At 39.0% G+C, this 13414-nt stretch overlaps 2 protein-coding genes and 1 pseudogene across 3 annotated transcripts; all 3 read right to left on the bottom strand.

Moving 5' to 3' along the window:
* Nucleotides 1-811: 811 nt before the first annotated feature.
* On the bottom strand, nt 812-3434 carry LOC147565917 (subtilisin-like protease SBT3 pseudogene; annotated as a pseudogene). The gene has a single exon (XR_015230313.1). The product of XR_015230313.1 is annotated as a subtilisin-like protease SBT3 pseudogene (transcript).
* A 522-nt stretch (nt 3435-3956) lies between these two features.
* On the bottom strand, nt 3957-7707 carry LOC147565916 (subtilisin-like protease SBT3). The gene has a single exon (XM_086652382.1). It carries the CDS (start codon nt 6383-6385, stop codon nt 4118-4120), a length of 2268 nt encoding a protein of 755 aa, XP_086508508.1. The 5' UTR covers nt 6386-7707; the 3' UTR covers nt 3957-4117.
* Nucleotides 7655-11765, bottom strand: LOC147565915 (putative receptor-like protein kinase At1g49730). The gene is made up of 9 exons (XM_086652383.1): nt 11160-11765; nt 10063-10617; nt 9626-9913; nt 9275-9536; nt 9149-9201; nt 8993-9060; nt 8745-8834; nt 8566-8650; nt 7655-8488 (listed from the first exon to the last, which is right to left on the bottom strand). The coding sequence occupies exons 1-9, from the start codon at nt 11236-11238 to the stop codon at nt 7974-7976; spliced, it is 1995 nt and encodes a 664-aa protein (XP_086508509.1). The 5' UTR covers nt 11239-11765; the 3' UTR covers nt 7655-7973.
* Between the last annotated feature and the right edge of the window lie 1649 nt (nt 11766-13414).

The following is a 13414-nucleotide window of genomic DNA, read 5'->3' as shown; positions in this document are numbered from 1 at the left end:
ATCCGAGTCGAGGATACCTCTGTCCTTAAGACAATTTACACCCTGTATATCAGTACCAACAGTAATGGTGTATGTCTCCCAGGATAAAACGGATTACCTATCAAAGTAAAGATGGTACCTCTTAGTTATGATAGTCTGACGAACTTCGTAAGTAATATGAACTTCTGAACAACGATCCTTAAACTCTAATGCTTGAAAATGAATGCTCAGAAATGCAAAAAACTAAAATGATTTGTTTGGTGAATTCTCATGGTATTTATAGGGGTATTAACACCACTTCGTATGGGTGCCTATAGATGAATGGATGCTTCCCAACAGTCAAATATGACTGTTGGTTTTCGGGTGCCATGTTGACCGTCAGATCTTAACGGATCTATTAAGATCTCGCGCATTGAACGCCCACCGTTAGATCATCAACGGATCTATCTTAATCGCTCCAATCGCACGTGCGAAGTGCAAAGTGCGTGCGGGCGCCTCTAAAGCGCCCAATGCGCCCTAAACGCCACGCCAACCATCCCATCATCCCAACCAATCTATTATTAGTAACATAAGGAAAAGTCTATATAAGGAAGTAGAACTTTCCTTATTTTTCCAATACGGTACTAATAATAAAACTACACGTTGTAGTTATCCCTATATTTTTCCGAAGTAAATCAATGATAACTCATTCATATGAAATCGGACTCTGACAAACTTTATGTCTAAATTCAAGAGCTCGACGAGACGAATCCAATGGTCTATCCTGATCTTGATTTGGACAACGTTTGGTTGCCCAAATTGACAAAAAACAGATCCGGGTTTCTACATGCCATACATTAAATATTGATGTTAAATTTAGAATATAATTATCATGTCTGCTTCTCTACTTAGTTTGGAGTTGCTAAGCTAAGTCTTGAAGCTACAATAGGACTTCTTATCGTATACTTACCTCCAACATCTACCCAACTAAGATAACCATGAACGACCATTTGTTTCATTAGCTTTGTTCCCTCTAGTATAACTCTATAACTTTGCTTCTCATACTTGTACTTAAACACCAATTTATCTGGTTTCACAGTCACCTTAAATCCATCCATGCCTGTCAATTTAGCCGTATAAGTTAACATTCCATTTCCATCCCCGACATTAGTCACTGTTCGGTGAAATTCGTGTACAACTTTAGTATCAGAAGACGTATCATTCGCATTGAAGAAGGCAATGAAAGATGGGTAATTGAGATCTGAAGATGGGTTCGAACAATTATAACCACTTGACCTTCTTGTAATACTTTGAATTTGATTAGAAGTGTAGTTCATAGAACAAAGAAAATTAACATAGTCTTCTGCATTAGCGTCATAGACTAGTCCAGGATCAGCAGCCTTGTTCGGATTAAGATGACCGGCTCCCATAGCAAGAGGGCTTGCAAGTTGGTAGTAATTTCCGCTATCCTGAATGGCGTTGAGACTGTTATCCAAATTATCTGCAGTAGTCATCATGGCAGATCGAATAGCAGAGGGACTCCATTTTGGGTGGATTCCCTTTAAAAGTGCAGCTACACCTGCTGCGTGAGCGGAAGATATTGAAGTCCCTGATAAGATATTAAAGTCGCTATAAAGTAAACGTGAGCCGGTATTGTGAACTGGTTCTGTTTTAGGATATGCTCCTATAACGGATACGCCAGGAGCAATAATATCCGGTTTCAAGATACTAGGACAGATTGGAGATGGTCCTCTAGAACTATAATCAGCTACTCTTGGTGCTTGTCTATTTTTACCAACATATGTACGTTGAAATTCTATACTTGCTCTTGGATCAGAGCTCATTTTAATGTACTCCAATATCAATTGGCCATCCTCCGGATTTGCAAAAATTGCAGGAAATGTGAGGCCTTGTAAATAATCGAGTTGAGACGTATTAGAAATAAAGATACCTCCAGAAACATTTCCATTGTTAACATGATCGATTTGTTCGTCTAATGTGGGATCATTCGGGTTTTTTGTGTCAATACAAACTACAATTTTGAAGCCAACTTCTTTCATCTCCTCTATAGTTCTGCAAGTGTTCATAAACATTAAAGGAACTTTGCTTAGTGGTGACTTAAGTGGATAGAGTGATTGACCTATTATTGAAACTCCATTACTTAAGGTTACAATACCGTTAAATGCTCTATCAATAGAACCCGCACCGACGGTTAGTACCCATGGTAATCCATTTTCAACGCTCCAATACTCACCACCATCATGTAACTTACCTTTCTCGTACTCACCACCAACATTTCCTGCAGAAGTCGCAACGAAAACTCCTTTCTCCATTGCTGCGAACGAGGCTATGGCAATTGGGTCTTCATAAATAGGAACTCCCCTAAAAAGATAACCAAGAGATAATGAAAGAATATCTACACCATCTTCAATTGCCTGGTCAATGGCAGCAATAATATCAGATGTGTAAGCTCCTGCTCGGTCCCAAGAGACCTTGTAAATGGCTAAATGGGCCCGCGGAGCCATACCTTTTGCCGTCCCATTTCCATAGCCCATGTAGGATGCACCTTCAACATAGTTCCCAGCAGCTACCGATGATAAATGAGTTCCATGACCATTGGTATCACGAGTCGAATTCATAGGGATTCTCGGGCGTGGGCGAACATTGCTAATTAAACCCTTGTTAAAGTATCGAGCTCCAATGAGTTTCTTATTGCACATAGAAGAATTGAACTGTTTTCCTCTAATGCATTTCCCTTTCCACCTTGATGGAGCTTTTGCCATTCCATCATCTTTGAAGCTTTCACTTTCAGGCCAAATTCCAGTATCAACAATCCCAATTATAACATCTTTGCCATATTTCGAAGCTGGCCATGCTCCAGATGTGGGATTTAGCTGCAGAAACTGTGCAGTATGAGTTGTGTGAAGGGTGACAGATTGATCTCGAATCAGAGAGATGAAACCAGGTGACTTCTTAACTGCTTCCAACTCCGAAGGAGAAAGATTTGCACTAAAACCATTAATAACATTGTTGTAAGTGTAGATATGATTTGAGGGATTGGCGGCAGAAGAAGCAGGGCTGCTGGTGGTGGTGGTGGTGGTGGTGGTGGTGGCAGTAGTTCGAGACTTTTCTTGTACCGATGAGAGCATGGAAGAATACCAGGTGTGGTGATCAGAGAAAGTTTTTGGCATGGCCGATAAGTCCATGTGGACGATATATGTATCAGATTTTGCCAACATTGAAGTGTAATATAAGATATTGATCAAGCAGAACCATATAAATAGTGGAGTTAAAGTAGCAGCCATGAATGAAGAATATGAAAGTAGAGAAGATAATCAGTTTAAGTTCATGACAAAGGAGTGATAAATCTGCATTCTGGGATATATATATATATACCTTAGCTGTTTTATATCTATAGATCCCTTCTTTAGCCAACTTGTATATCAATTAATTTAGATTGAATGAACCAAATTTTGAGGCACATGGTTGAAAGAGAAAGACATTGAGTCAAAATTGGTAGGAGAAAGCAATAATTGAATTCTAGATTAATTGAACCCCACAATGGCTAATGCAAGTTGGAAAAGGGTTTCCACTACTGGATTTTAGAAACTTCCATAGCTAATGGATAAGATTGCCATGATTCGCAGTTCAGTGTCAAAATCATCGGAAACACGAATCACGTCAAGCCACCTTAGATTTCTGGAGTCTGCCTAGTTTTTCTTGTTCCCTAAGCATTTTTCTTTCGAACATGAGAGTCGGATCCAGACTTTGGCTTAAAACTTGACCATAAGAACTAGACCTTTTCGACAAAAATTTATGACAACAAAAAATATTCATTTAATTTTCAGCTAATTTAAGCAGTGATCAAACTTCTGCCAGAAGTTGATATATTGGCCCATTATACACCCAAAAGTTAGATAAGTTTTCTTCCAAGTTGGTTAGGTACGTACCTTTTTCGAACTAATTGACCCACATACCATACGTTACATGAACTCGAATTAAATTTCAAACTACTGAATTTGGTTTCATTTGATATTTAAACAAGGGAATGATGAAGAACTTATTAGAGAAGAAAAAAGGAAATCAAAGCCCTCGGATAAACCTAGGGTTATTGACAGACATTGGCACTCCAAGCACTCAAATGATCTAAAGTTACATCCTATAATACTACTATAGGGCTTCGAACCCTATGCTTCTCACCGTCGTCAACCCAAACGAGAGAACCATAAGACTCCCCTGTCCTCTTGCTGCTATCCTGTAATGTTAAAACATAACTTAACTTCTCATACTTCTCTTTGAAAACCAACACATCCGGGTTAAGGATTACTTCGACTCCCTCCGGTGGTGTTATAGTAGCTTTGTATGTTGATGTTCCATAACCTAAGTACGTAACAGTTCTTCGAAACTGTTGAATAGAAGGAGATGATGAAGGTGATGGTGGGTCGCCGAATAAAGCAATGAAAGACGGGTAGTTAAGATCAGAAGATGGGTTTGAACAATTGTAAACTGATCTAGTGATGGTTAATATTTGTTCCCTGGTGAGGTTCATTGAGCAGAGGAGATTAATATAATCTTGGGTACCCAGATCATAAACTAGTCCAGGATCAAGTGCCTTGTTTGGATCAACTTGACCAGAACCCATAGCAAGAGGACTTACATAATTGTTGTCCTCACCATCAACTTGGATTGGATTGCCTATGTTATCTAATGGGTTGGCCGTTGTCATCAGAGCGGAACGAATAACAGCCGGACTCCAATTTGGGTGTGCACCCTTCATTAAAGCAGCAACACCTGATGCATGAGGACATGCCATGGAAGTTCCAGATATCATGTTAAAAACCCTGGAGCCAACCTCAGTGACATTATCTGGAATCCATGATGCCAAAACTTTTGATCCTGGGGCCATTAAATCAGGTTTCAGAACTCTAGGATAGCTCGAAGAAGGTCCTCTCGAAGTGTAACTCGCAACCATCGGTGCAGGTTTTGTTCCTAAAACTGTCTTTTGGAATGCTATCGTCACTTCTGGACTAGAGGTAGACTTTGCATATTCGATGATGGAAGGAGCTTCAGTTGGATTAATTATTATTCCAGGAATCGGAAAGTCACCATTTTCAATGTACTGCGTATCATTAGAGATAAATATAGCTCCCGAAATATTCGTCAGACTTATTAGATACATCTGGTCAGACATATCCCCATTGTCTTGGCATATTACAATTGAATTGCCGGCTTCTGATAGCAACGACGATGAATTACATGCCGCAAGAGTTTCATTATACAACAAATGCATGTTCACTAACTCTGAGACTCCAACGTAGAAAGAGCTTCCAAGAATGAATACCCCATTGCCCAAAGTCAACGATCCGGCAAATTGACGGTCAATGCTACCAGCTGCAACAGTAAGTAGCCATGGAATTCCATTGTGAAGAGAGCTTGGAGACGGTCCTTCATTTCCTGCAGAAGATGAGACAAAAACACCCTTCTCCATGGCTGCAAAAGATGCTATGGCAATTGGATCCTCGTATAAAGGCACACCATCGAATCCCATCGAAATTGAAATAATATCGACACCATCAGCAATTGCTTGATCCATACCTGCAAGAACATCTGAAGCATAACGACCTTGACCTTCCTTCCAGAGAACTTTGTACATGGCCAACCTAGCAGCGGGAGCCATCCCACTTGCCGTACCATTAGCATATCCAAAATAGGATGCATTTTGGACATAATTTCCTGCAGCAGTCGAAGAAGTGTGGGTTCCATGACCTTCGGTGTCTCTTGTCGAATTCATGGTTATATTGACTCCCGGATTAGCAGCAACAACACCCTTGTTGAAAGATCTAGCTCCGATTAGTTTCCGGTTACAGTTAGATGAATTGAATAGTTCCCCTGACTCACAAACTCCTTTCCACCTTGTTGGGATTTCAGATAGTCCATCATCTCTGAAGCTTTCACTCTCTGGCCATATTCCACTGTCGATCATACCAACTATTACGTCTTTTCCGTAGTTTGATGCAGGCCAAAGACCATTGGAAGGATTCAAAGATAGAAAGTCAAATGTGTGTGTTGTATCTAACTTAGCATTCATGTCTGAATAAGCAGACACAAAACCACGCAAGTTTTGTAAAGCTCGTAGTTCTTCCGGAAATAAAGCTACACTAAATCCGTGAAAAGCATTATCGTAATTATAGAGAAGCTTTGGCTTTAATCTAGTACTACCTGTAGTAGAACCAGCAAATCTCAAGGAATCTAGAATGGAAGAATACCAGTGCTCATGACTTGCGAATGCCTTCGGCATGACGGGTTTGTCCATGTGGACAATATAAGTGGACCTACCTGCTGATGTACGTCCAAGGTGTAGAGTTGGACCAAGCCACACGAGCAAGAGAAGGTAGTAGGAAAGACTGATTCTACCAACAATCATCATTCTGATATTTCCTTTCTATGATAAGTAACTAACCAAAGACCAACTTATATAAGCATGAGTTTGTGATATTCACCTTTATAATTCATCGGAAGGCCTGACATTGTAATCTCCACTGCTCTATTGCCTGTCAGCTTCATTTCTCTACGTCTTACCAGAATATCCTCTCCGTAGCTTTCATCTTTCTTTAAAGTTCACTAAGAGAATATGTAAAAAAGAACAGAAGAATCGTGTCGTCTCAATCATTATTCCCCTGTTTTTCTTTTGTCTTGTTTTGAATATGACCCATCAAAAGGTAAACCACTTAAGATAGATCAAAGAGATAAAATACAGAGTAAAGAGTAGTTGTAGCTGTTTAATAAATGCAGAAGGATGGACCAAAGAAGCACTACTGAGTTAAGAAGATATCACAAACGATCGATAATGCTGTGGCGGACCAAGCATTTTCTGATGTGACTTTGTCATGTGCACATCCCTAGGGTGTGTGTGATAATAATTCATACACCATACTTCAATTATTAAGATTCCCATCGCTTCAATTTCAGCCATTGAGAGACGGATATTTGTTGTCTGTGAAGCTGCTAATGATGTATAAGTCTTGGCCTTTAATGGAGATTCCTTAGTAACAATTATTGGAGCTAACTCTGTTGATGAAAGTTTCACACTTTCGACGAAACTAAACTTGTGCAAGGGTTTTAAAGGAGTGTCTTACCGGTCTCAGAGTGTTTATTATAAGAACCCTCATCTATATCATGGCAATGCCAATGCAAGCAGCTTCAGGTCCACGATCAGTGGAAAGTAGTATTTTGTAGTGGAGAGATGAATGTTGCGAAGCAGATATACGAGGTTGAAAAGACTGGTATACTAATTATAAATTCAGTTCGATCACCTATTTATACGCAGTGAAGCTGCTGCAGGTTTTGTACTTTTCGAAAGGAGTCTTTTATTTATGCTTGGTGTACCCCAAACTCAAAGTCTTATGAGGATCTGCGAAGATAATGGAACTACCGAAAAAAAAAAAAAAACAGCAGATTTATGGAAGACCATGCCAACGTGTTGTAACTTGGATTATTTGGAAGGCGAGAAACAACAGGATTTTCAAAGGATCAACGACGAGAGCTTTTGTCTATTTTGTGTATAACTCGGAGAATTCTTTCTTAACAATGTAAAAGCCATAGCTCATTGAACTTGTACAGTTACATTTTAATCCATACATTCATTTGTCCGTTTGAAGAAAAAAAATAGTGCAACTAGTAATTAAGACAACATAAATGAGCACGAACCCGATAATTGGATAATGCCAATAGAGCTGTATTTACTTTCACCACCACATTTCAAAAACAAGAAACCAAACAAGATATACATTGTTTCCTCCAAAAATGATAGTGCTAAGTAAGCAAAAAGCAATTAGAAAGCCTATTACTCAACATCAACAGACCATAACGAAGTAATCCGATATATTTGACAGGCTAGAAAGAGGAAAAAAAACATTTTGCAATAGGGTTGTACAACGTACGGATCCATGTATATCTGAGGCGTGGATGACTTGGGTGCAAATAGCAACCATCTCTCAAACAGAGCAACAAGGAAATTATGGGGTACCAGTTTCAAGTAAAAAGCTCCTGCTACAGTACGACCTAGATGTACTTGAAGAAGAAGGAAGATACCTTGCATCACCGCTGTGATATATCACTTCACTCTTATTTACCTTACTCTTACTTCTCTCTCCACCTTCAGTGTCTTCGTAATCTTCATCTTCCATAGCATGCACAAAACTACTATGCATAGGATCTGAACTCTCATACAACAACCTAAGAACCTGTTTAATAGAAGGCCTTGATCTTCCTTCTCTGTGAGTGCACCAACGAACAATCGTTACTATTGTTTGAAGTTGTTCTGTGTCGAAGGATTCCCTGATATTCGGATCTACTAGTTCTGGTAATCTAGATTCAGTTGTCATATATTTCTGTGACCATTCCACTAGATTCCTTCCTTCTTGTACTGCACGCCTCCCAGTCACGAGCTCTAACAACAAAACACCATAGCTGTATACATCACTCTTCTCCGTTAGCTCCTGAGTAACCACATATTCGGGGTCCATGTAACCTGTAAGTTAACCAAAATTTTAGACCTCTTTGAAACAGATAAATGGACGGAAAAATGTTTAAAACATAATATCTTACCCGGAGTTCCCCGGATATCTGTGTTTACGGGTTCAAAGCTAATTCCACCAGTTTTTGAAGCATGTGCAAGACCAAAGTCTGCAACCTAGTAAGAGGAGAGGGGGAAAACATATTACAATAGAAAACATTGTTTCTCGACGCTCGAGGCTGAGATAAATGTAGTTTGTACGTTTCGCTACCTTTGCGACAAAGTGCTCGTCTAATAGAATGTTGCTGGACTTTATGTCTCTATGACAAAGAGGAGGATTACAATAAAAATGAAGGTACTCCTGCATGTAGGTGCATTAAAACAGGTCTTTCTGTAAGTAATTTACACAAAAAAGATAAGCGAGAAACAAGATTGCAAGAATTCATGCAATTAGCAAATTCATCAAGATCAAATGATGGGTCTAACACTCATACTAATGCACATAACGTTATGAATTACCAGAGCATTGGCCACATCAATAGCAATTTGGACTCGGGCCCGCCAACTGAGAGGAGTTGTCCCTGGAGCTGAAAAGGAAGAAGACAAATCTTAATCGAATAAGTTGTGAGTAAAATAAATAGTTCAAATTAGCAGAAGTAGCACGGAGAGACATACTGTGAAGATGATCCTTCAAACTTCCATTTTCCATGTACTCGTACATCAGAAACCTACACACGAGAAAGCAAAATCACTAAGTGATCCCTGTATATTAGATAACAAGAAAGCAAAACAATGAATTACCTCTGATGTTTGTCAATGCAAAATCCTCGTAGAGAAACAAGATGACGATGGTGCAATCTTCCAAGAAGCTCCATCTCTCGGCAAAAATCATCCTCTGCTTGCTCGGAGACCTTGTTCATCCGCTTAACAGCTGCAAGAAAACCATCATTGAACTGACCTTTATAGACAGTCCCAAATCCACCTTGTCCTATTATTGTGCTGAAATTGTTTGTAGCTATTTTTGTCTCCTTGTAGCTGAACTTTTGAAACATGGATGATGGACCTGAATGCATCAGTATATCGTCAAATACAAACTTACATTTTATGTGTCAAAAATACCATTAAGGGTATGGTCGAAAGAATATGAATTACCTTCATGAGATTTTCTGAGTGAACGAGGTAAGCCTTTCTTCCAGGACCTCTGATCTGGAATGTCTGATCCACCTAGCTCTTTGTTTTTTCTACGAATGAGAAGTATCATTACTATTAACAACAGAGTAGCTATAAATGTAACTGAGATCCCAATTGCTGGAACTAGCGTAAGGTGGTAATGACGGTGATGGTCCTCTTTCGGTTTTCCTAATACAAGCTGGCCAGGGGAAGAACCAGGCAATGGACTCGGAGAAGTAATTGGAGCAAATGGAGGTGGAGAATCTGCCACTGTATATTCAACAAAACTCATTATACATCATTCAAATACAATGAACTCGTACACATTTACATGACAACTTAAAGACAAATCCATCTTGTTAGATTTTGCTTTCTACTGTTGAACATAAAAGACCATAGCAGCCCGAAGGTAGCTGTACCTGGAGCATGAGAACTAAGCCCTGGAACGCCAAAGAAACAGCTAGCCATGTCAATGGCCGAATCATCATCACCTTGACTAGCAATGGTAGCAAATGTTGCATCCCTGCAAACGCTCAATGTAAAATTACTTTCGGCTCCTACAAGGCGATGAAGGTATAAAATGCCAGCATTCAAGCATCTTTTACAATCACTCTCCAATAAAAGTGGCATAATACAATGATTTGAAACATCTTGAAAAGTCGGAGACCGAAGCATTTGTGTTACAGTTCCTCGACCCTTGCATTGATAATTTACAGGTATTTTTGTCCCAAGTCCACAGAAAACGGATGCGTTACGTGGAGTACCATATAGGGCTAAGATGTCTGTAATTGATCTAAGGCAAACCTCAGTTAACTCTGGAGGAACCCCAAGGTTGCCAGTTATATTAGCGTAACGAGAAATAGAAACGGCAACAAAGGCATTGATATAGCGACAACATTTTTTTCTGGTATCCTGATTTGAACACAAAGAGGCTGCCAAAGTAAAATTTGAGCCACTCAAATCCAGGGGACAATCTGTAAATGGTACAAAAGAACAATATTAGGTTTCATCCTGTAAGAGAGGACCTCCATTAAAAGGACAGTGCCTAATTGAAATCAAATGAAATGTAAAAAAAAATGTGATCACTTGAGCAATTAGTTTCATGAAAAATTGTATTTGAGATTGGGTAGCTAAAAGAACTAGGTCTACTTTTGGATTACAACCATGAGATCTTCAACTCTATAAACAGGTTTTACCTTTTCTAGAAAAGGAAAGAGAGAGTACAAATCGGTCCCCCATGAAAAGGGTCAAAACCAGACAATTTCAAGTTAAAAACACAAAGCATTTGGAAAAATGCTGGTGATTATTGAGAAAGTAATGGTTGTACAAAGTTGAAACAGTGATCATGCCAGAATAATAACTTGATTCACCATTTTGATCGAAACCCACATACACAAATCAAAACCCAAATTGAAATGATCCTATTAAAAGCTTTTTACGAGTTCAAACTCATTCCTCCATTAAAAGCTTGTAAAAGGGCAACCAGAGAAAAATAGGAAAGATAGAGAGAGAGTACCTGCTGCCATGATCATAGGAAACGCTTGTTGTAGAAAAAGAATCATACCCAGAAGAGCTCCAGCTACATTCGTCAACATGCCGGCGCCAGGGAAGAGAGAGAGAGAGAGAGACGGGGGGAAAGAAAACCTGGGTATGTTAGAAGTCACTCACTCACTTAGCTCCTGGAGAGAGAAAATTGCAGAGACCAAATTGGAAAAAGGGTGGGTGTGAAATGTGAAGTGAGAATATTGGAGGGGTCATTGACTTATTTACGACCATTAATTGACTAAAAGACCCACTCGATTTCCCCACACAACCATAAGTAACCCACCACTAATGACAAAGGTGGGGTCCACTGGTCCCCACTCATCAAGTAAAAGTGCGCATATTTCCACACTTACTCAACTCCACAAACAGAAAGGTTACACTATAGCGCACCACCTTTTTGCTCTAGGCACTCTACTTGAGTCATTGACTCAGTCAAACTAGTTTCACCCAAAAGATTTACAGGGGCACTTTTCTTAGGCTTGAGAGTCCGAGAAAGTAATCATGGACTAGAACAAGTCCTTGGACTGGACAGTCCAAGAGCCACGCCTCGGATTAGTTCGAGTCCCAGGAGCGATTGGAGCCATTTGTTCTTTGAAATTCGAGATCTGATCCGACGGTGGTGATGTAATCAATGGATTTGGGGGATGCGACGATCGAGATCTTGGGCGTCTCCTAGGATAAATCTGTTCGGATCTAACCATAGGCATTCAAGGCGTTGTATCTAGATAGATCTGACGGTCAAGATTACACTCGAACCCCAATTAGTCAAGTTTGACAGTTGGAAACACCCATTCGTCTGTGGCACTTATACAAAGTGTTGTCAAAATCCTATAAATTATAGGAGAATTCAGCAAACAAACTACATTAATTATTAGCATTTTCTGAGTATTCATTTTCAAGCATTAGAGTTCAAGAATCATTGCTCAGAAATTCGTATTATTTAGTAAGTTCGACAAACTATCAAACCTAAGAGATACCATCTTTAACTTGATAGGTAATCCGTATCTTTGGACACATACACCACAACTGTTGGTAGTAATTTATATAGTATAAATTGTTTTAAGGACGAAGGTGTCTTGAACTCGGATATTTATTACATTTGGTTTTAGTTCTTCACTATTAGAGTTTATATTACGGTTTTCATCTTCCTCAATCGTGAGAGAAGATAAGTCTTTCTCTTATTTATCAGATTGAAAGAATCTTAAAGTGGTTGAACTCTGTTTTTGTTTAAACAAAAAGAATAGAATTTTTGTATCAGAGAGAACCAGAAAAACAACAAAATCTATTTAATGGTTCAAGATTTAATTTTTCATTCAGAAGTATAAATTTATGTGGGCTCTTTGCTTATGACTCTAACTTATTTTATCTTCTATTAAGTATTTATCAACTTGACTTGACCAACTTAACAAAATTTGGTACTTTTGTTCAACTGTCTAGGTTGTAATCGGAGTTAAATAAGGATACTATCTCGAAAGAATGAATAATTCTTGTGAGTGGCGACCCCTATTTTCAATTGAAAAGGCTCTTCTTTCTAAAATGCCAGATAGCCTTCTTCATTACTAAATTATGTATTTGGTCTCGTTTGACGAATATGTTAGTATACTATTCCAGTTCTGGTGCCCTAAGGAGTTAGGACCTATCCTATATTTATTTATTTTGTTGTCCAAAGGAGACCTATCCTAGTATATTATATGAGGAAAATATTTTTTTCCAAGTATTTTTGAAGTTTGAACTCTTTTTTTTTTTTTGTGAAGGCTTGAAGTTTGAACTCTCTAAGACAAAAGGTGCTAAATTTGGAAGTTGTAGATTTATGGCTTCTCTCTAAGTTCGCTCCCAATGAAGCAATCAATTATTATTTTTTTGTTGAAAGAAGTAATCAATTAGTTGCAATTCTTTTTGAAATTTCTACCTATAGTCTTGCCATATCTACATGATAATGGGCGAGAGCGTCTTTTTCTTTTATCTCCGTGACTGAGATTTAGTCACATAAACTTATCTCTAATGGCTGAGAATTAACTTTCCAAATTTGGCTCAGATTTGGAGTGCTCTGTCGCGTCACTGTTTGAGTGAAAATGGAAAGGAGAAAGCATTTTTGGAAGGCTATTTTTTTGTTTTTGTGCAATCACCATTTTATCCAAATAGTCCCTCCCCATTAGGGTTGGGAATCGGTCCGGACGGGCAGTCCGCGGGCAGACTTGCTCCCGGTCCGGGCGGAACGGACAAAAC

Source organism: Eschscholzia californica, unplaced genomic scaffold, assembly GCF_041429995.1.
Source record: "Eschscholzia californica isolate CP2 unplaced genomic scaffold, dmEscCali1.0.p SCAF_1, whole genome shotgun sequence".
In the NCBI taxonomy this organism is placed as follows: Eukaryota; Viridiplantae; Streptophyta; class Magnoliopsida; order Ranunculales; family Papaveraceae; genus Eschscholzia; species Eschscholzia californica.
The sequence above is the reverse complement of the archived record's forward strand: the minus strand, read 5'-3'. Positions and strand labels throughout refer to the sequence as shown.